General features: G+C 42.7%; 3 protein-coding genes across 3 annotated transcripts; 2 read left to right on the top strand and 1 right to left on the bottom strand.

Annotated features, from left to right (window-relative positions):
- The first annotated feature begins 1,314 nt into the window (after positions 1-1,314).
- On the top strand, positions 1,315-2,526 carry nkl.4 (NK-lysin tandem duplicate 4). The gene is made up of 5 exons (XM_068751896.1): positions 1,315-1,363; positions 1,440-1,519; positions 1,948-2,025; positions 2,105-2,259; positions 2,423-2,526. Exons 1-5 carry the CDS (start codon positions 1,315-1,317, stop codon positions 2,493-2,495), a joined length of 435 nt encoding a protein of 144 aa, XP_068607997.1. The 3' UTR covers positions 2,496-2,526.
- Positions 2,527-3,368: 842 nt separating this feature from the next.
- tonsl (tonsoku-like, DNA repair protein) lies at positions 3,369-12,382 on the bottom strand. The gene is made up of 28 exons (XM_068752267.1): positions 12,358-12,382; positions 12,146-12,241; positions 11,741-11,883; positions 11,435-11,618; positions 11,194-11,323; positions 10,928-11,099; positions 10,706-10,820; positions 10,451-10,602; positions 10,206-10,358; positions 9,958-10,083; positions 9,672-9,867; positions 9,532-9,587; positions 9,343-9,432; positions 9,009-9,081; positions 8,751-8,914; positions 8,098-8,221; positions 7,801-8,024; positions 7,192-7,666; positions 6,900-7,102; positions 6,496-6,584; positions 5,930-6,086; positions 5,784-5,862; positions 5,383-5,690; positions 4,653-4,824; positions 4,263-4,438; positions 4,081-4,154; positions 3,808-3,941; positions 3,369-3,568 (listed from the first exon to the last, which is right to left on the bottom strand). The coding sequence occupies exons 1-28, from the start codon at positions 12,380-12,382 to the stop codon at positions 3,369-3,371; spliced, it is 4,290 nt and encodes a 1,429-aa protein (XP_068608368.1).
- A 2,560-nt stretch (positions 12,383-14,942) lies between these two features.
- On the top strand, positions 14,943-23,391 carry LOC137907303 (gamma-aminobutyric acid receptor subunit rho-1-like). The gene is made up of 12 exons (XM_068751618.1): positions 14,943-15,049; positions 16,144-16,160; positions 18,109-18,136; positions 18,417-18,467; positions 18,573-18,679; positions 19,261-19,328; positions 19,620-19,843; positions 20,126-20,208; positions 20,619-20,759; positions 21,079-21,231; positions 21,915-22,111; positions 23,089-23,391. Exons 1-12 carry the CDS (start codon positions 14,943-14,945, stop codon positions 23,389-23,391), a joined length of 1,479 nt encoding a protein of 492 aa, XP_068607719.1.
- Positions 23,392-23,710: the final 319 nt, after the last annotated feature.

Raw genomic sequence — 23,710 nt, 5'->3', positions numbered from 1 at the left:
AACTGATTGAGATGAAGCATCTTCTGTCTCGCATACTCAATGTTAAGACTGTTGCAGGACGTGCAGGCTGTCTATTCATACTGAGACAATCAATCACTGTTTTATTTGTCACTTTAGTTCCAGATATTTAACTCTGGCGCCACCTGTTGGATCATGATTAACACCAACAGTGACAGACCAGCAGAATTTGACTTTTTTTCACCGCGTTGTTTCCTTCTTTACTTATAAATGAATGAATGAATGATCTATAACATTTTGTTTCTGAAATCACAAAAAAGATGAGCACGGATCTCGGTCCCCAGCAGCAAGGCTTTGAAGTGACACTAGTCAGTATGTTTAAATGGATCAAACGGCCATGCGTCGTACGAAAGAAGCTGGCACATAAAGGGAATATATGTGATGCTCCAGCAGGTATTTCCATTAAAAAACAACCCCAGCAATAACATCACATATTGATTTATTAAAACTGTTTAATTAGAACACTGCCGGTAGACATGCTTGGCTTCTGTTACTTCACATTATCAATATGACACCCCAGACGCATCTGAAAACAGCAACTGGCAATGCTTGTCTGGTTTTTGAAGACACGAACCACCGAGTGTGAGTGTTAGTGGTTTCAGAAGGTGTGAAGCCGGAAAGGCACAGATGACTCGCAGGCGCTTGATTCGCTCTCTCTCTGAATAGTGTTATTCTGCCTGAAATGTTTGAGGGAAATCTATTGGTGTCCATAATAATTAAATCTAACAGTATGGCTTCAGGGATGGAAAATTCAATCCGACCAACAGCTCCATGGATGTATTAAGGGAGTGTTTGACCAGTTAGATCAGCGAAGAGATTTGAACAGCCCTTCACTTTTTTTATCTTCTGGTATTTCTTCTAATCCCGAGGTGATTTCCAGATTTCCCTCTCCCCAGCCACCTCATCCAGCTCTTCCAGACCTAGGACACTCTTCCAGCGTGTCCTAGGTCCTCCCCAAGGCCTCCTTCCAGTGGGACGTGCCTGGAACACCTCCCCAGGCTATTAAATCTAAAATCTATGTAGTGTAGTTTGGATCATTTAAAACTGGATCCGACACATAGATGACAAATAAACAGGCTCCAACACATAATTTCCTCTTCATTGACTAAATGGTATCTAGAAGAGTGGGTCGTGTGAAGAATGTGACGGTGCTACCACAAGGTGTGAATTTATGCACTTGTGGTTTGAATTTGTTTCTGAAGGCCTTGCACGAATGTTGCATGCAGCCCCCCCCCCCCCCCCCCCCAACGTCTGCTGCGTATAAAAGGTGTACACGAACGCCGTGCACCATCAATGATGGAAACCTCCTCAGTTCTCCTCGTGTGCATACTGGTAACCTGTTCAGGTGAGCTGCAGAATGTGGAATCTGCATCTATGACAATCTCTTGTTTGAATATTCATTCTTTTTTTTATCTTAATAGTCTGGACAGTCCAGGGGAGAACCTTAACGGTGGACATTGGTGACCAGGACCATGTGGAGACCTCCGTGGAAGCCGGCATGGTAATGTCACAGCTTTAGACACCCCAGAAGGGCAGCTCTGGTGGAAAATGGAAAATCCAATGCTGTAAAATATAAAATAATATAAGAATACTCAAATTTGATCAGAAAACCTATCTTGGGTTCAAATTAAAACGATCAAAGTCCTTTGACAGGAAGATAATTATTTTCTGTAAGGTTGTCATGAGGCAAAAATATTAAAAATATATTCAACTGGTTTCATCGCTTCTGATGTATTTTACTTTATAAGCTTGTGTAAAATGTGTTAAAGTAGTAATGTTAAATTAAAAGTATAAAGATGCCCTGAAACACAGTGGGGCATAGTATGAACTGTGAAGCATTATAAATATGTAATAAACAATTAGTTATTCATATTTTTAGTACTGGTAATAACTAAGAAGGATTTTATTGAAAATCACTTTGCCCTACAGCTTCCAGGTGTGTGCTGGGCTTGTAAGTGGGCCATAAACAAGGTGAAGAAGTCCATTGGCGCTAACGGCACTGCAGCGGTAAAATAAAAACGCTCAAATATATTTTATCTTGTCGCGGATGGACCAATAATGCCTGATTCTTTATTTTCTTTCACAGACCATATCGTCAAAGCTTAAGTCTGTCTGCGACCAGATTGGCTTCTTGAAATCCATGTGCCGCAAATTTGTATCGGGACACCTTGCAGAATTAATCGAGGAGATCTCCACCACCGATGACGTGAGAACGATCTGCGTCAACGTCAGAGCCTGCAAGTGAGTTCATCAAGACCTGTCAGATGTTAAATTCTCATACAATAATGCTAATCCAGTCATTTATTATTAGTATATATGTAGAGGATATGTTACTTGATTGTTTACTTAAATAACCTCCATACATCCTGCATGATTACAATCTTCCCTTCTCTGCTTTCTTTAGGGAAAAAGAGTTCTTGAACATGCTTTTCTACAACGGCAAAGAGACCCACATTGAAATCAACAAATATCCCTAAAGCTGTGCACAGCCCGTGCATTAAAAGCATACAATAAAGAATATGTTTTCTGTTCATAACTGCATTTCACTTTGTTCTGTAGCTTCATTTTGATATTTGTATCAAATAATGAAACACTGTACCTTCTTTTAAAAAAATAAAAAATAAATCAATGATGCATTTGTAGCAGAGGTGTGAAATTCAAAGCCTGCAATTTGAAATTTCAAAGGAAAGTTAAGGTCTGCTTTTAATAAAAATGAATATTTCCTTTCAAGTTTGTTTTTCTATTATTGTTAATAGCGCAGGAAATATCACTATTTCTCAGCATGTATATTTGCTTTCTAGAATAAGGAAATAAATTTTTCAAAGAAATGTCACTTTAAATTATTAGAATTTAATGTTGGCGGCCCTGGACCTATACTGCAGGGAGACACATTTATATGAAGCTGCACACTTTCTTTCATACTTTTTTGGATACAGAAAAGAGCTAATCCGATGACAGATCTCAGCCTGCACCTCGTTCCACCCACCTAACAACCGCAAGCTGAGAGACCAAGAGCAAAAGAAAGAAAATATTTCCTGTAGATGTAAAACTGGCCACAGTACACAAGTCACTTTGTTTTCTTTTTAATAATTCACTAGATTGAATGGTGACAGAACATCTATCCACTTTCACAGACACACAAAGATAAATAAAGATATTACAGCCTGTAACACAGAACATCAAGGATTCTGCATCACTTTCGTTTTACTGCAGCTTTCTCCCTTTAAAGAGATTATTTACGAGCTAAAGCCTTAAAATAATAATGTCTTATTATAAAGAGTTTACAACGGATCCCATATGTTTCAGTCATGATCAGTGATTTTAGAACTGACGATTTCATTATTCCCTCATCATGAGGAGGCTGCAGCAGAGACCAGGCATTTGCTGTTCCGATCAATGAAGCGCCCATGTGAATGGCTGCTGACCAAGCTCAGCTTTAAAGCCTGCCGGTCCAGCTTGTTGAGTCCCTGAGAGCAAAGACGGAGGTCCTGGACCAGCGCTGACAACCCGTCCAAATCTGCACCATCCCAGGGTCCAGACACCTGACAACCTGTAGGTCAGACAGTGAACCTTGACCTCTCTCCTTACACTTCAGTAGAAAAACATGCAATGAACCATGTCTGACTTTTAGGCTCCAAATCATGCTAATAATAAGTTTTCATATTTCTGAGCCGATAAAGGTCAAGAGTATGACTGTCTTGTATAGAAGGTACTCAGATGTGCTGCAGTGCAAAACAGTGAACGCCATCTATCACTAATTTTCTGACTCATGCGCAATTGTATACGTACCTTGAAGGTTCAGAAGGGTCAAAGAGCGACACGCCTCCCTGAGGGAGACGAGGAGGCTGTGGAGTCCTGCCGACGTGACAGAAGGGTTCGCAGAAAGGTTCAGGCTCACCAGAGTCGGGCACGATGGAAGACACCTGAATTTCCAAACAATAATAAAAGATGACGAAGTAAGGTCCTGAAATCTCAAATGAATAGCCTTTAAAAAAAGGAGCTAGTGATTTATTCCTTCACGAGATCACAGCATGAATCCCGTCACTCAAAATGTGCACACACCCGGACAAGGTGGCTACGCTGCTGTCCGTCAACCCGTTGGCTGCCAGACTCAGGTGCGTCAGCGAACACTCATCCTACGAGAAGATATCGTTTAATTCATGTGTCCTGCAGGAGCAGTTCGTTTTTGTGTGTGTGTGTGTAAAGATTTGTGCGTGCAAATGTCAGGATTTAGGCAGGCCTACCTGTGACAGGATGTTGGTGAGGTGCTGCAGCGGTAAGTGTTCAGCCGAACCCCCGCGTACCGCCGACAGGTCCAGTTGTGTGAGACCGTTGAGAGGCAGAGTCTTCAACACCAGCTCAAAGCCGGTGGAGCCCAGTGCATTGTGGGATAGACACACCGATTTAAGGTGGCCTGTGCCTGGAAGATCAACAGACATTCATTTAATCACTTCTCCACCCCTTAAAACACCTTTTTCTTAATTGGTAACAGATTCCATGGACGCCACCGGCACCGACAGCTGTATTGATTGCGCTCATCTTTTTACCTGCACTTCAAATCCGAAGCAACGATAACTTCAACCAGCCCAGTAACTACTGAATCTAAACATCCTGTGGCGTTTGGGTGGAGTCACCTGTCAGAGCGCCGGCCAGCAGCAGTCGGTGCTGCTGCAGGAATCGGGCAGTGAGGCCACAGGCCTGCAGGGATAGCCTGGCTAACAGGGGGCAGCGGGACAGCAGACAGGACAGGGACTCGGACACGCCGTCACCCAGTGGGTTCATGCTGAGGTTGAGATCCTCCAGGCACTGCAAGATAAAAACCACGAGCAACTAGAAAAGCACGTGGAGAACCTCAGGAATCATGGTCCTACATTTATTTTATCTGTCACGCTCACTTCTGACGGAACAAATGTTTGTCTATGGGGGGGGCGGGGGGGGGGTTAACACCGTGGTTTGTCACTTGTGGGAGGGGGGCTGTGTTTACACTTCACCTCCAACAGCGGCAAAACAAATAAAAACTGCGTGATGAGTAAAAACGAAGTACGAAAGTAGTAACCAGTAATCATCACTGAAACTGTCAACAGTGTGAAGCTGTGAGGGGAAACTGTTAAACCTAAGACTGAATCAAGTTTGGCTTTCATCTGATTAAACATTTACAAGTAGTATAACATTGTTTGAATTCAGCAAGACACCAGTCAACATGAAATACAAACATAAAAATACTCATATCTCTGAATTTAAGGATAGAATAAACTGCAGCGACCACATTCTTTTCAAAAGCTGGTGAGCTGCATGAAATCAAAAGAAAGACTTGTGACGAGGGAGAGAGAAATAAAGACGGGAATGTCCAGCTGGGATCTTTACCGGAAAAGCCGGATGGCTCTGTGCCTTTAAAGCATTTACAGCTTTCTCCAAACCTTCCCCTGTAATGTGACAGGCGGAAACATCCAGCAGCCGAAGACGAGGCAGGGTGATTGCGGTGGCAACCAGCTCGGGGAGGAGATCATCGTGGAGGCGGTTGCCAGAGATGTGCAGCTCGGCGAGGCTGGCCTGAAGCTTCAGGGCGCGGAGGAGCGGCCTGAAAGAAGAGGAGGCCAGACTGAGGCCACACACCGACAGAGAGGAGCTCCCGTCCTGCACCTCACACAGCCGGGTGACACGCTTGTTCTCGTCTGCAGGGGGGGACAAAGAGATGGCGTGCTCCGGAATGGGTTGTTAAATTGCGCGCGCGTGCTTGTACATGTCTATGTATGTGTGTTGCTCACCCACTGCCAGGCTTCGACAGGCCTTCTTGTAGCGCTCAGGGAGAGGAGGAAGATCCCAGGAGCAAACCTCAGCCAGAACCTTCAACGCAAACGGGATTGTAAATCCCCTCCAGATTAAAATGGTCTTTGTGCGACGTTCTTCTCACCTCTTCATTGGTGTGCAGGACGGCCAGCAGCAGGTCCTGAGGGGAAAGCAGAGCTCCTTCCTTCTGCAGGGAGAGGCGCGGCAGGAGGCCACACTTCTGGTAGTAACGCTGAGCGGCCTGCTCACACAGCCACGACACGGTGCAGGAGTCGGCCTCGCTGGAGGAGGAAAAAACAGACAATATGCGAAACAGCAGTAGAGTCAAAAATATCAACATGTTAAAAGCGTAAAAATCACTGGTGCTGCAGGAGCCTCTAAGATCCACATGAAAAACTGTGAAATCATGCTAATCCTATTTGACATTCAGTACATTTAATGTTACACCTCATTAGCTCAAATGGGTTGTTTTTTTTTTTAGAAATAACAGGCTAAAAAAGGATTTTATAACGTGGGCTTGATTGTTGATGAAATGCTCGTTTTCAATTTGAAATTGCGTTTTTACTTAAATTTGTTTTACTTGAATTGCAAAAGCGGAATGAATCAATCAATCGAAAGCATGATGTATTTCAAACAAAAGTAAAAACGCCATTCATTCATTTACACAACTAAAATGAAAGAGGCACAAACCTTTGTGGAACTGGGATTAGGAAGATGTCTTCCTGAACCCGGACCCTCATTCTGATTGGTGGAGGCAGCGACACGGGGAAGGCTGAGCACTGAAAATACATCGACCTGTTAAAAAAAAAGAACTCTGCAGGAGCTCAGCAATTCTCTGTAAGCCGCTCCTCATTTCTGCTTGAGGCTAGTTTTTCCAAGCTGCAGTGTCAAATATTGGTGCCGCACAACACAGTCAATTTATTCAGCCGTCCAACACGAGCCTGTGAATGTTGCCGTCCTAACCGGGTTTCTCTTTTGATCATTTTGGACAGTTTGGAAGAAGAAGAAGAAGCAGCAGCACCACATTAATTCCAGTATGAAGGTAATCAAGTTGTGTGTATTGTGTAAATGTTTGAGTGTAGATTAATCCTTACCTGTGTGTGTATTTGTGGCAGGGGCGGAGTCTGTGGCCTCGCCTCGACATCGTCCGTAACCGTGGGGCTCGGTGACCTGCCGACCTCTCGTCGGCCCAGCCTAACCATGCCTGGCATCTGAGTCATTTTCACCTGTTGAGGCTTCAGGGAGCCGTTCTTCCTCTGAGACACGCTCCTGCTGGAGGAGAAGCGAGCCGCAGACTCTAACAGAGGAGAGACATTAAGGTAGGATGAAGGAACAAACGTTGAGTTGAATGAGAATTTAAAACAAAAACAAACGTGAAATCATTACCTCTACAGGCAGCATCAGAGTTTAAACGCTTGCTTCGACCGCCTGCTGATGAAGGCAAAGCGGCATCATCCTCCCTAATCCCGTTCGGTTCCACTTGAATCCTCCTCTTTTTCTTTGGCTGGATTTCCCCCAAATCGTCCTCCAGCCAGTCATCAGCAAAGTACTCGTCTTCGGGAATCAGCGCTGATTTGTTTCTGGATGAAACAGCCGGCGTGCTCAAAAACGGAGGCTGCGGCAGACCCTGGAGTCGAGATTTGGCGCTGCCTAAGCCTCGGATGGCGTCGTGGTACTCCTCGCGAGTGAAGACAGATGGCGCGGGAGCCTCTCCGACACGCTCGCGACCCAAGTTGGGGAGCGGGTTGGCACCTTTGCTTGGGGGAGCCTCCTTTTGATTCTGGGTTGCAGGGAAACTTTGTCTGGGGCGAACGGGCCGAAGAGGACTGACTGGGCAGTCAGAGTCGGAGCTACTGTCGTCCTACAGGATACACAGATTTACACAAACTCAAAGACTCCTATGAATGAAATGAGCATAATCTCAAAGATGTATTGAAAGAAATAACGCAGATTTAGGTACTTTAATCCACCTATGAATGAATACTTGTCCTTTACCCCATACAGGACAGCAGCATCCGTTCCTCTGGACCTGCTGCGCTGTGTTGGACCGTTACTCTGGCACCGTTTGGGGCTGCCAGGTGCCACCTTCACCTCAGAGCTCCTGTTAGTTGGGGGCCAGTCCTCGCTGGAATACGACAGCGGCTCAGAGTTCTCTGCATCAAACAGCTGGCTGTCCTGCAGAGCCTCGAACGGCCTGGCCGGGGCCGGAGCGGCAGTCACTGGGTCAGAAAGACACGAGTGGGTAAAGACAGTGTCGGAAAAGTGTTGTAGGCGGACACAAAATGGCGGCACCTCCTCCTGCGAGGGCCTTCCTCAGCAGCCTCTCTGTAGCAAGGCTCTCCTGCTTGGTTTCCTGGTCCAGCTCTCGGCTGTACGTCCTCTGCCAGTGACGCAGGGTGTCTAAAGCTGCGTCACCCTGAAAGAAGACAGTGAGAACTAGCGGCACACTTCATGTATTCATTTCCGTGGAGGGGATGTGACTTGAAATATTACTAGATCCAGATTAAATTGCATTTGAGTTGTCAACTGTTCATAGAAACGAGAGCAAAATGATATTCTATTTAAAGGAAAACTTGAAGGTTTGACATATAACAACATTAAATCCAGTCACAGAGCAAATTACATTTAAGCTACAATAAAAGTCAAGATTAGTTGAAAAATGGAAAAACTAGTTCTATATGATATATTCCAGATACAAGGCCTGGGTAGCTGAATTTGGATTTGTCGATTATTTTTTTATGATACTGTTGAGGGAGGTGAAGAACTCATCCAGAATTTACAACACAAGATCCATCCCGATAAAAAATTCATCAGAACCCGAGTTCTACTTTGCTCTCGGACAAACAAACAAACAAGCAAGCAAGCATGAATACAAAACCTCTGCTGCAGCAAGTCGCATTCACCACGAGAGATTTTTACACACACACACACACACACACACACACCTTGGAGTTGCTTAGAGTAACAGATGCTCCTCGCTCCACTAAGAGTCTCGCAACTTTAAAATTGCCACAAGCGAGGGCATCGTGGAGCGGCGTCACGCCCTCGCATAAAGGGCCGCCAGGATCGTTGATGTTCGCGCCTCGCTCCAATAGCAGTGCTACGACGTCTGGAGAGGAGATAAAAATAGGGGGGGGGGGGGGGGGGCATTTTCATAGACAATGTTCTCCATTTAAATGCAATTAACCGCAGAAATTAGTTACCATAGTGACCATGGTTGCTGGCCTCATGAAGGGGAGTCCAGCCACAGTAGTCTCTCGGGTTCACCGGGTGACCCTGACACAAAAAGTAAATCATTAGTGCATGTCAACGGGTGCTACAGTTTGCCTGCAGTCAATCCCTTTCCTTCTAAACGATCCACGCAGCGACTAAAATGTTTACTTCATTTTTATTATCTCCGACTTTGTTTCTGGCCGGCTTGTGGACAGAATACATTGTTTTCTCATCTGTGTGACTTTCATTGTGTTTTGTGTGTCAATTTTGCACATTTACAATTTAAATGCATGTCGATTCTTATTTGTATTTTGCTCGTCTCACCTGCTCAACCAGATACTGGATCTGCTTCAGGTTTCCATCAATACAAGCTCTGTGCAGAGACGTCTCACCCTTCTCATTCCTCTTGTTCCACTAAAGAAGAAAAACAACATGGACGAAAAAAGGCCAGAGGTTTGCACAAAAATGAGAATGCACAGATAAGACGATTGCTTGTGCAAAGTGACAACTCACTCGTCCTGCCTTCCTCCTTCCTGACACCATCCTGTCATAACCGTCCAAGTCATCATCTGGAAAGCAAAAATCAGTTTGAATCTTAGAATCCAGTTTGTTGCAATGTATAAATGAACGAATGAACGAATGCGACGGGCCACCTGAGTCTGAGAGCACAACATCGCTATCATCCAGAGGTTCACTGTTGTCCATCTCCTCTTCATCCTCCTCACCGTCGCTCCCGTCCAGGCTCCAGCCCTCAGCGGCACACAGCTCCTGCAGCCTGGACTCCGTATTGTCAGCGTTCGATGAACCCAGACGTTTCTGGGACGCCAGCCAGAGCCTCAGCACACGTTTCTGACGGAGAGGAAGCGAGCTTTCATCGCGCCCGATTTCCAGCTTCAAGTCTTTGCATGGCGCGTAAAGCATCGGCTAATCCCATCTCACCTGTAGTCTGGCCTGGCCAGATCGTAGAGCACAGTTTGATGCTTTACTGTAGCTGCTGTCGGCATCCTCAGAGGAGCAGCCGCTCTCCTCCTGAGCTGATGCGAGGCTCAACCACGTGCTACACTCCTGATTGAGACACATCCAGATGATTGCATATATTAGTCAATCATATTTCATGTAATTATTGAGTCTGTTCTTCTCCCAGGGGTGACTCGGCTGATTAACCCTTTAGGGTTAGGGTAAAGTACCTCAGTAAGGCTGCCCTGTCGTAAAGCCAGCTCCTGTTTGTAGTGCTCCACGGCCTTACTGTGCTGCGTCAGGTCTGTGTAGGTCGCAGCCAGGGACACGTGGATGACAGCCAGCTCCCTCGCAGGCTTTCCCAGCACCTCGGCGCCCTTTAGCTACACCGCAAAGACAAAGAGGCTTCGTGTCATTTAGTATGAAATGCTGGCACAATGGTTGACGCCAATGAAAGCGTTAAAATGCTGCCTACCTGAGCGTGATACGCATCCAGCGCTTTGCTGTAGCAGCTAACCTTACAGTAAAGGTCCCCCAGCTGCTCCGCTAGGCCCACAGCCTGATGGGAGTTTATCCGTTTGGCCTGATCCTCCCCCAGCTCTTCCTCCAACTTACAGCCCTGATCCGCTGTGGAATTTCAAACAAGGAATTCCATCAACTTAGTTTTATTTAACACACAAGAAGGGCAAGAAACAGACAAAAGGTGGCTAAATAAAAATAGCTCCGTCACCGTGTTTGAACGCTTTCTTCACTGCCTGCCTGTCCAGTGGCTGCTGGGAACCCAGCAAGAGAGCTTTCTTTAGAGATCGTCTTGCCGCTACGAAATCCCCCAGAGAGAGCTGCACCTGCGGAATGAATGGAGACACACAAATGATTAAAACACATCTGTTGCTTATGTTCAGTATTTAGTTAGTGGCTTTGCTACAGATCTCTCTAGAATCAGTTTTCAAACCTTGCCGATGCAGTGAAAGCACTCGCTCTCGCTGAACTTATCCTTGATCTTCCTCGCGCACTCTTTGGCCTGTTCAAGGCAGCGCACGGCATTTGATTTCTGACCGTTACGGAAGAAGATGTTGCCCAGGTTAAAGTTTGCACGGTATAGATCCTCAAGCAGCTGGCTCTTTCTTTACAGGACAGAAACAGAGAAGGAGCAATAATCAGTATTGGCTGGCGGATAAATCAAACCGTTTCTACACGTGCTTGACAGAATGCACCGACTCTGCAATGAAGACGCTTCGTCGGATGAATTCGCTGCAACGTTTTGGCTCCCCAAGATGATCACAGACCAGACCGAGATTGAGGAAGAGACGAGCCTTCATCTCGCTAATTTCTCGACCCGACACAGTCCCTGGAGGTGAAATAAATGGAAAAAAAAGTCGGATAGAAATGCAGATCAAAAACTATGCACCAGATGTTTTACTAGGCTCCATAAAATGCCTGAGGATGCAAACAAGCAGACCTCCTAGACAGTCATCCACAACGGCCAGGCTCCTCCTGAAGGCGTCCTCCGCTTGCTCTAAACTGTTCCTCGATTGGTCGGATTCATAGCGGAAGAGGTAGGTGCGACCAATGGTTGCCAGTGCCCGTTGCTCCTCAGCATGGTCTCTGACGGAGCGAGCCAACTCCAGGTGGCACCGCTGGTGCTGAAGAGGAAAATGACACACAACCTTTGCATGAACTATTAAAGTAACGAAAAAGGCATCGGCCAATTAACGAGTGGATGTATTCAACCTCTTCACTTGGTGTGAGAAGCCGATCTACTCACTTTCAACGCAGCCTCAATGTTGCCCATCTCCGCGTAGCACTCTCCGATCTTACGATTAGCTACGGCTCGTCCGATCACATCATTGAGCACCTCAGAGAGAGACAATTCCTGCTGGTGCTCCCTGATGGCAGCCTCATAATCACCTATAAAAAAAAAAAATAATAATCATGAAAGCAAATGTACATTTAAGAGTTTTGCAAATGGGCCACTGTGTTTATTTAAAATTCTGCTTGAATGAATTTGAACATTTAGTCTACATGTAATTCCTCTTGTTCCTACTTTTCACTGGGTTTAAGGGTTGGACTTTCCAGATCTAAGTGTTCCTATTCTAGTCCAAATAAATACTTTTTTGGTTCAGAAGTAAACTATCTGCGTTGATCCTGCGGCTCACGATGACCTGCTTACCGCTCCTGGACAGCAGCTCTCCCAGCTGATTGCAGATGGTGGCTTCCTCTCTTAAGTTGCTGCTGTTCTCCGCTTTGCTCTTTGCTTTCTGTAGTTCTGCAGAATGGATCAAAAATGTAAAAAAAAAAAAAAAAAAACACCGTGCGGGACAGTTGAAACAAATGAGCCGCCCCGACAGCTTCCCGAAGGTCGGAGAAGAAACCGATACTTACGTTTAATCTCCCGGGAAGAGCTCATTTTTGACCCAGCTCTGGGCCTATGCTAGGTACCAGCTAGCGGTAGCTTACAGCTGATAGCAGCAAGCGAACAATAGTCTACTTCGTTTTCAGCGACGCTCGTATTTACTGGTCTGTTGATGTTCTCGCTGTCATCCGGATCCGATCGGGTGATGCGTCTCATTGATTAAGTAAAGCTAGCTGGTGGCTACAGTCAATGTTTTTGTTTTAGCAAATCAGCCCTCCAGTCCCTGCTTCACAATGCCCCGCCACTAACGCGTAAACCAATGGGAGCACCGTATTGTATTAGGGGGGAGTTATACCCTGAGTACAGCCTGTCAGGCAGCAAGCCTGCCACGTTCAGGAGTCCACATTTATTCCTGCACATATTATCGTGCGTGAAAGACTGCAAAGCATGTAGTTTAGTTTTGCAGTCACACGGGCGCTTTCAGTTTTTGCATGTCTTGCAAAAACTGAAAGCGCCCGTTTGTCTGACAGACCCAACTCGGGGTATTATTTCAGATGTGTAAAAATACTGATCATTCATTGGCTCATGCCAAAGCATGACGTATTTAGACGTGGAGGCGGTGTGACGTCCTCCATAGAACAATACAACAGTGCAATAACATGTGATTAAAACTACTAGATTAAGATAGGGGGGATGTGTTCTAAATCTCACGCTGGCATACTATTTATACTAAATATGATGAGTTTATTGGAAATCGATATTATCAGCAGCACATATTTATAATGCACTCACTAGGTAATACCCCACGATGCAATTTTGAATATTGGCATTTGGCTGCTTATTTTTGCTACACTGGACTGAATTAACCTTCAGTGAAGTTAAAAAGGTAGATAAAGGAGATTCCTCTAATGATGATGATGACTGATACGATGTCAACAATCAATGTTATGTCATTCTAGGGTATTTACATTTTCAATTATTCATACTGGTCAAAGAATAACTTCAGATAATCCTATAGACTGGTTTCCTTTTGCAAGTGTGGTACGACATGATTCCCACATATATTTTATCTTGTAACTTTTTTGATCTATTCTAGATCCAATGACTCTAGTAATCATATTTAGAGTCTTCAACAAGGAATTCTGTAGGATTTCGTTTTTTAGGTATTAGTTATTCTTGCATGTACACTTCATCACCTCAAAACCCCTGGAACTAAAATAAAGTAAAACTGACTGATCTTCTATGTAAACTTTAACTAAAGTCTCCGATTGGTTGGAGTAAACTTAATTAACTCTCATATGGCTTTCATGTGAATCTGCAGTTATATTAGGACAACACTGCAATTCAGTGCACTGACTACTAGAAGTGAGTTTAAATATTTATTTATATACACCAAAGAAGAGAAAAGACATTTGCTCGATGTGATGTAGCGGATATGTTTATAGGCCATTGGCATTGGCAAAACAAAGGTCCCACAAATCTGAAAAGCAAATGATGCTTAACATTACTTACACCATTTTGGAGTGACGTCCGTGGAGCTAACCCAAATTCATGATCTTATAATCCAACTGTTCAGTCTGCTAAAAAGAAGGGCAGTGAGGGAGAGGGTGTGACACGTGGCCAGTGCGAGGGTGACATCACAGCCGTGGCTCGCTCTCATTGGCTTATTCACATGGATGACATATCAAACAGACAAACGGTGATGCAGCCCCTCCTGTATTTCTAAATAATGCACACATTATTAATTCTAATTATTGTTATACAAATGTCTACATGTATGATAATAAAACAAATTCATATTTTATAATGTATTTGCTTTATGTTGCTTATCATGCTCTTCCAAATGATGGACAGGTCATTAAAACCTCTCCTTGTCTCATTTCTACTGGATCTGCAGCTACATCAACCTATTTAGTATTTTTTTCACTGAAAATATTCCCACACCCGAATCCCCGAGATTAAAATTGAGAAAACCTGCATTGCTGGCATTGAGAAAATATCACTGCAATCATGAAACCTGCATTAAAATGAGTTGAAATTATGCAAAAATCAGCAAGCAGAAATGTAGATTAGAGCACAAACATGACAGACAGGAGACTGCAGCATCAGAGGGAGCTGAGAAACCTTTCATATCAGACACACACACACACACACACACACCGACAGCTTCCTCTCAGACTCAGTGAGTCTGTCTGTAACCGTTGACCTTACAAATGAGCACGCCGCATCATTGTGAGGATTGCTGTTTCTGGGCGGTGCAAAGTAGAGTAGAGCACATCAGAGTGCAGGAGGATATCTGAGCACAGCAGACCACAGAGAGGAAGGCACATCCGCCGCTGGAGGGATCAAATCTGTACCATCTGACGCTCAAGGATTTACGGGTTTAGTCAAAATTGCTTTTCCCACTGTGGAGATTAAGCACCGTAGGATGTTTTCATCTCGGGCTGTACAATAGCTCATGTGCAGCTGCTGATGCAACTGTTGCTGATTTTCCCTCTCCTGTTTGCTCTGGCGATGGACAATAAAATGTCTCAGGAAGGCAGAGAGCTCCAAACCCTGGAGGGGAATATATTCTGACTGAAAAGAGAGGTCCGTCCTCTGGGGAATGTGAACCATGCAGGTGGATGCTCTTCTTGTGCTCGTCTGTGTTTGGCTCGCAGGTGCAGCTGGGAGGATGCCCCAGTCGAGGGGCAACAAGCTGGAGAAGTACAAACCGAGCAGGTAACACCCTAAATAAATCAGAGACAACGACTGTTATGCATGCGTTTATTGCCTGAGCAGGATTTATAAGAGGGTTGTAATAGATTTTAATGCAAAATCCGCAAGCCTCCTTATGTTCTGAGGGGTTTTTTTTGTTTTTTTTTGGGAGGAGAATGTTGTTTCTTGTCTCACTTGTCATGCCCCCAACCACCCCACCCCTCTGAAAAAAAAAGACTTATTCAGACAGCAGATTGGTGAGTGGATAGAGAGGGAGACCTAAATCCCCACATCTATTTTTGTACTATTGGTAAATTTTGTGATTTCTTGCCCCTCAACTGCTGCAGGCCAGTAAAGAGATGTTTTCCCTCAAGGCAGGAGTTGTCGATATCCCCTTTCAGGTGATTATTTAGGCTAATTGCTGCCTTGTTAATGCATCCACTGGACTGAACTGGACCACAGAATCGATAAAGCGTCCTCAATTCTGCATATTATTGATTGGCCTAAATGTGAGAGCAGAAGTAATTTACATAGAAAAGACCAACAGAATATTTAATATTCATTTTGAAAAAAACTTGACATTCTTCCAGTGAAGCCTTTCGACTCAGTTTGAATAAGCAATAGGACATTTGTGACTTGACTGCTTGTGATAATACAGTTAATGTGGCATGAAGAAGCACGGCATCGCCTGATTTTTTTTTTCACGCAGTTATTTATGAAATTTGCATGCACCATAGATTTATCAGTAGAAATTTAATTTTGAGAGTAATATACCTGGAGTTTAAAAAAACAACAACATTAATTTATTTTTATTTATCCATTGATTTATAAAATGTGCCAACTGAAGCAAATACAACATTGCAAGCTGTCAGAACGAGTGGTGATGGTTGCTTCATTTCGATCTGAACAAAAGTTCAAATATCAAAGAGAATCAGTTCAACACCATGCAAGACAAAAAAAATATATATTCAGATTTAACAACATTTTACATAAAAACTCAAAAGAGCAATGTAGTTTAATAAGAATAGGCAAAGCCGTTGCTGTTAATTGCAGGCATCCGTGATGAGGCGCAGCTTCATCGTGTATCTTCATTTGAATTTGTCCGAAATGAATTTAAGACAGCGTCAAGAGCCATGTTAGCTCAGTGAGCGGAGAATAATAAACTATCACTGCATTGATTATTCTTTTTATGAATCAATCAGTTGAAGTTTATTTTCTTGACCAATCACTTTATCGTTTGGTTATCATCGTATGTCTTTAAGTGACAGTAGTGATGACTGTGACTTCAATAATCCCAAACGCACTCTTTTCCAGCATTTATATCTATAAATACAACATATTCTCTTGCAGAAATGTCAGTGCAGATTTGAACTGTTTGCTCGAGGCTCTCAGTCACAAACTGTCCCTGCAATAATCTCTGATGATACGGTTTTACGGAGTGCTGTATGCTTAATAATGCTATCGGCATTGAATGATTTGCAACCACTTAATATATTCAACAATTATAATCCCTCTGCTTTTAGATACAGTATCGCTGTTCGCACTATAAGTATTATTTATAGATCACAGAGGACTTCAAACAGCAGTCTGTCTCTTCACATGGGTCGACTTTGCTGCTTCTTCAATAAGGCAAACTTTCAGAGTATGAGGATGAGCCCACCGTTTATGTCAAACAATGTGAGGTTGGAGCTGTTTTTTTTTAAATCCAGACAATCTATGAAATTACATTCAGTGATCATCTCAGTCCTAAAGGGATTATTATGATAATTACGTATAAGGATGAGGAGCGCAGCTATAATCATCTGCGGAAAATGTTCAGAATACAGAAAGCACAAGTAGCTCAAAGCTGCGCTGCAATTTCAGAACACCAATGTCGGCTTGCTGTCAAATCTGGGCTTCACCCAATGTTTTTTTTTTCCCAGATAGTTAGGAGTCCTCTCACATCTGTCTCCTCTCTACTGACATACAGTCTAAGAATACAAATGAAATGTAAATCTGTCATTCCTCTTTCAGTATGGAGGAAAGATCTTTCAAGTCAAGATCTTCTTCTTGTTTTCCATCACTCCACTTCTCCTCTCCTGAGTGTAAAATTGTTGAAGCATCTGGATGCTGCCGGAGCGGGTTGTGGGAGTTCTCATTATTTTGCTTAGATGTTGAGGGTTTTTTTTTTTTTTTTGCTGCTCAGTGCCTTGAGAAGGAGGAGTGGTAGAGGGATTTGTGTAGGACTGCAGAGCTCCTCTGAAGCAAAACATCTGAGGGGAAAAAAACATCTACGAGGGGTGAAGAATACACAATCAATAGGTTGCTGGATTCTTTTTATTTATTATTTATCATTTATTATCCATTTATTCAGCATACTGTCAAGGTCAAAATACATTAACTAGCTGCCTTAGATATTTAGACAAACATGTTCATGTTTATTTTGCAATATATTTTAAATATGTCATTAGTAAATTCCTGTTAAAGGTTGGAACATGGCGGGGTTGTACGGCTTCACTGGTCTAGGGTCACGACTTAAGATGGCTAAAAATCCAATGACAAATCGCACAGTTAAAGAAATTGAATTTAACTATGAATTTCAAAATAATGTGATTTATTCATCTGTTACAGTACAGAGCCAGCCGAAATTCATTAATGTGTCCAGAAGAGTTCTGCAGAAATGTCTGTCTCTGCTCCAATTCATGCATGTAGGTCTATAAAACAATGCTGGGCCACAGCAGTGCACAGACAGGCAGCAGTGTGCTGTGTAGTGTAGGCAGGCAGAAAGGGGGGATTGGAGAGGCATTTCTGCCAAGAGGATTAAGAACCAGCTGCTGGATGGATGCAGACGTGCAGCACCCATTGCTCACCGGAGCACTGCATCTAGCATCCGGTGAAACCCTCTTGGTCTTGTGTTTTTTTATGGTTTATTTATTTATTGCAGTGGTTTAATTAACTTCCCCTATCTCTTCCTTTGTCTTTGGTTGTCATGGGGATTTGGTACTGTCTGTCACATCATGCTCTAATGCCTTTTAGGGTTTTTGGAATTCTTTTATTTTTCACTCCCTATGACTCATGGTACACAAAGACTGCTTAAAAACAAGTATTAAGAGGAACGCACCAGGGAAGAATGTGAACGTGATGAGGAAGTGCTATTTCGCCCTTTGTGGATAAAGTGTGTGTGATGTAACAGGATGTTCTTCGCAAAAAGTGAGAGGCATCAAAACTGCAAACTGCAAACTGCAAACTTATTCTTCATACCGTGTCGTTTTAAATTTTGAAATGGACAACAAACCTAACAACTCAAATTATTCTGGCTATTTTCTCAGTTCACATCAAAAATACTTGTGTTATCAGCTCACATACCCATCTGCCCATCTAAATGTGCATCTCCATCATTTGTTAACATCAGGATGCGACGAGAGACCAGAATGGATGGAGGCGGAGGCCCCAAATCCGGAGGGTGAGTTTTATTAAGCTATCCAAACTTTGCCAGAGAATGAAAAACGGCACATCCACGATGACTAACTCATCTCTTTCTTTCTTTTTTTTTTTGTGTATGGTTCAGCCCAATTTACAAACGCAGTCCTGATATGACAAAAACCCTGATGACAAAGTCTGAGCAGCTCCTGAGAATAGACGACCACGATTTCACCATGAGACCAGCATTTGGAGGTTTGTGAATTAAAGATACTTCAGATTTTATGTCAGGATGCTGTAGGGTTAGATAAATTGGAAAACGATCCGTGTGCATGTGTCATTACGTACGCTATGCTCTTACAGCTCTTAATGGCACCATCCTTGACAAAAGAACATACGTGTTTCAAATCTTTTTAACCATCTTTAAATTTCTATTTGTCTTTCAAAAGAAACATTCACAAGCAACTGCATCTAACCTAAAAATTTAAGGAGAGAAAAGTGCAGTTTTTCAGTTTTGATCACATCACTCTTCGTACATCTGATTTCCACTGGCGTGCGCTTCATTTGATGTGTAAAGCAGTGCAGGATTGGCTCCATGCCTGCATCGCCTTTCTGTGACCTACTTATATTTGTATACTATTGGAGGATGATGATGCAGGAGAAAAGGCCAAAACAGGGTCATAAGCAGAATCCCAGCCAGATCAACACAGCCGTGACGCAAGCAGTTGCTCTATATTGTGAGATTCATTGTATTTCTGATTCCCAAAAGGAAAAAGCATTAATCCAGTCCTGAAAATAACACTTCTAGATTTGCTGTACTATCCATTTTCTTTCAGGCCCTCCAATTCCTGTTGGAGTGGATGTCCAGGTTGAAAGTCTGGACACAATCTCTGAGGTGGACATGGTAAATATGAAATAGCTTTTAATAATACAATATTTGACTCAAAGCAAATCCAGAGGTTCCTAATTATTTATGTTTTAAATAATATTTTTTGTGCCTTCTTTATTGACACACTACAGAATAATTGTCAGAATGACAAAAAAAATGCTGAAATGAATGAAAATGAAAAAATCTGTAATAGTTCATTGACATGGGTTGTTTTAAGTAACTGATAATACTTCTATCATGTCATAAAATCCAACCATTGTAGTACTTTGTTCACCTTTTTTGCACCGTTCACTTCCCAACCTGAAGGACTTCACCATGACTCTGTATCTGCGCCACTACTGGAAGGACGAGCGGCTGTCCTTTCCGAGTACCAACAACCAGAGCATGACCTTTGACAGCCGTCTGGTGAAGAAGATCTGGGTCCCTGATATGTTCTTCGTCCACTCTAAGCGCTCTTTTATCCACGACACCACGACTGATAACGTCATGCTGAGAGTTTACCCCGATGGCAACGTCCTCTACAGTCTCAGGTCTGTCTCTACAGTTTCAAAAAGCTAACTAAGGACTAATTCAAAATACTGTAGAAGACCCAGCCTTTAGAAAATGTGTCTGAATGGATTTTGTATATAAAAAAAATAATTATAGAACCATATATATATATATTCTCTCTGGGTTCTCCGGGTTCCTCCCACCAACAAAAACATAAAAATTAGGTGAATTGGTTACACTAAATTGTCCAGATTGCAACTTGAGAACATTGAGATAAAATGTGTGTGCGTTCCTCTTGATGCCACTGCTGCTTCCCTCTGCAGAGTCACCGTCACTTCCATGTGCAACATGGACCTCAGCCGCTTTCCTCTGGACACCCAAACCTGCTCTCTGGAGATCGAGAGTTGTGAGTGGATATATTAAGGACAAGGACAAATATCTAATCAAGACAGATGCACTGTTAGAATATTGCTTAATTGAGTAATCTATCTCTAAATACTTTGATGTCAAACTTCAATGTCATTCAGACAGTTTCAGGAGAGAATAGAATCAGACTTTCTGTTAGGCGCCACCATCAGCTCGGAATTTTTTTGCACCTTTTCTTCACCAAACAAAACTCTCATGCTCTTTTTGAAGCTTCAGTTAGAATACACTAACCTCATATGAAATTAATTCATACCCCCCTCAGCTTCTCTATTAATGCGACTCACAAAATCAAAGTTTAGAATACAAACATTTTAGAAAGGATTTTTTTTCTTGTCTTTTTTCATATGAACAGGATACATATGTATGAATATTTCTTTCTCTTCCTGACAGATGCGTACACAGATGACGACTTGATGTTATACTGGAAGAAAGGCAACGAATCCCTGAACACGGATGACAGAATATCTCTGTCGCAGTTCCTCATCCAGAAATTTCACACCACAACCAAGCTGGCTTTTTACAGCAGCACAGGTAACGAAATCCACAGCAAAAAAATAAAAATAACTTTAAAAATGCACAGGTAACAGAATTGCTTATGCTAATGTTCATCCTCGTGCAGTAATTAGATCATAATTGAATTACAACTTCTGTTCATCTAACTCTGCCATCCATTGTCTGCTGCTGGGCTTACAATCTGTGCAGCTTTCCATAACCTCAAACAGTATAAAAAAGATTGTGTTTCTTATCGCTTCTTGCTGCAATAGCTGGGATCTGTGCTTCAAGTGCTTTTTGGTAGATCAGCAGCAAATGTATAACAGCGTGTGTTAATGTTGACATTTCCTCCTTCCAGGCTGGTACAATCGTTTGTACATCCACTTCACACTGAGGCGCCACATTTTCTTCTTCCTGCTGCAGACCTACTTCCCTGCCACTCTCATGGTCATGCTCTCCTGGGTGTCCTTCTGGATTGATCGCAGGGCCGTCCCTGCCAGGGTGCCACTGGGTAAGGTCTCCTTGTCAGGGCACGGTCTCATCAAAGACGGGACTTGCTCCATCAAGATCGTTTAAATAAAACACGGGTACCGTAGTGACTGTTTCCTATTTGTGACCCAAACATTTGTGTATGGTATGTGCTACTTCTTTGCCAAGTGTGAGATGAGGAGATGGAGTCATCTGGTTACATTATTATTAGAGACAGTACACAAGTGAAGACAGCTAGCATATGAGCTCCTCATAAAATCATGTGTCTTTTTGATTTTTGCAAAGATTAAAGGGATGAGAATGTAATTAATGTGCTAATAGGCAGATTTTGTTCCTGATCTAAACTAATCGGTCATAGATTATAGGCTAATATTTTCTTTATAGACATGTGACAATCGATAATCTAATTCATCTTTTGGCAAGGTTTTTTTTTTTTTAACCTCTAATTACACAATAATAAAATTAATACTTCAGAAACATGTTGAAATAAATCCGCAGAATAAATATGCCATTAATTTATGTCATGCCCTTTTCTGCTTAGATAAATTTACATGACCTTGTTAGGAACTGCATAATAATGCCACAAACATATAATATATAAATATATAAATACTTCAGTCTTTACATAATATTTAGTGATTAGTTTTAGCATCCAAACCCAAACAGAAAAGAACGTGACTAAACTGTTGCTGTGTTTTGCTCCAGGCATCACTACAGTGTTGACCATGTCCACTATCATCACCGGGGTCAACGCCTCCATGCCGCGGGTCTCCTACATCAAGGCAGTGGACATTTACCTCTGGGTCAGTTTTGTCTTTGTCTTCCTGTCGGTGATAGAGTACGCAGCGGTCAACTATCTCTCCACTGTACAGGAGAGGAAAGAGAGGAAACTGAGGGAGCGAGTAAGTGTTCTTTCTTGAGATTGTTTCCTGTATTTGTGTTGCTTTTGTAATGATTATGTTTTACCAAACCAGTGCAATCATTCGTCTGCTTTAACTACACTACCAGAAACAGAAAAAACTCATGTTGCATAATGTTTTGGCGAAATTTTGACCACAGTGTTCCAATAAAGATGGGACTTTGACAACATTACAAAATAACGTTGTATTGCCACAACGTTGCAGCTACATGAGTTTGATTCTTGACATTCTAAGTGTAAATAAACCATAATTTGTCATGATCAAATACTATTTCTGGTTTTGCATGGAGTATTTAATTAATTGACTGTTTCTTGTTTGATGCTATTATATATTTTACTATTGTCTCATAAGTGGTGCAGAGGTCATACTATATTAGATACCTCAATTATTAATAAGTAAAATAAAAATAATAAAATAAATCTCAAGCTTTCTATGAAGCTTGCTATAATTCTAAAGCACTACGGGTGTAGTTAAACATCATAAATATTAAAGGGAATACACATAAATGGTGGTAGATAAAATTCTAGTTCTTGCATCGCATAATTGCTAAAAGCAATTACGCGAATGCATTGCCGACCTGATTCTACATTAAAATATTTTGCAGCATTAAATATGCCTAAACTGGAAGAAATATGATTCGGCAAGTTATGTGAATTTCCAATAAACAGATTAAATGTTCTGATTTGGCTCTGAGGCTGTGGTAAATTATTTCTGGATTACAGCGTGCGTGCTATATCGCTATTCTTCAGCTGCCAAATGCTGCAGCATATGGAGCCAAATGGCCCACGTACCCTGAGGATAATTTCCAGCACAAACATCCCTCTATAAATGTTCCATACCCAAGTTATTTAAATGCCTTGAGTGCGAGTGAGTGTTTGTTTTATGACTTTGCAGAAAGTAATGTTTAGAATAAGGAGATTTCACACATTTCTCAGAAAGAGTTTTCGTTCCTTCCGTAGCTGCCGTGTACCTGTGGCATTGGCCACCCCGATGAGATGATGATCGACCCCCAGATCACTGGCTACGGGTCCATGGATATGAACATCACAGGGAATTATGGGATGCCAGAGAATGGGGGCCGCCAGGAGCGAATGTTGGCCCGGGTAGCGCTGAGTGACCCACAGATTGCAAGTCAAGTGAAGCCATCCAGAGGTTACGTCAACATCTGGATAGACACCCATGCTATAGACAAGTACTCGAGGGTTCTGTTTCCCGGAGCGTACGTCCTCTTTAACATCATCTACTGGTCCATCTACTCATAACGCAGGACATGGAAGCAGAGAGTCATCCATGATTCGTTCCGTGAAAATGCAGAAAAGAGACACTGAAACTGAAACTGCAGATAAGATCTGGGGGAGCACTGCCTTTTAGACCGAGCCTCTTGAAACTGGAGAGTGTAACAACAACAAAAAGGACAGTCACCGTCGCTGGTTTAATCAGATTTACGTGATTTCATGTTGTAACTATAGTGCTGTTGATAAAAGATTTGGACTTTGCTTTCAGACTGAGGACTCCGTGCATGGAGAGATGGAAAAACATGGACATTTCAGTTCTGGCTGCAGTTGGCTCTTTAATTTTCCA

The sequence above is a fragment of the Brachionichthys hirsutus genome, chromosome 18, assembly GCF_040956055.1.
Source record: "Brachionichthys hirsutus isolate HB-005 chromosome 18, CSIRO-AGI_Bhir_v1, whole genome shotgun sequence".
NCBI lineage: Eukaryota > Metazoa > Chordata > Actinopteri > Lophiiformes > Brachionichthyidae > Brachionichthys > Brachionichthys hirsutus.
Note: the sequence above shows the minus strand (reverse complement) of the source record. Positions and strands in the feature narration are given on the sequence as shown.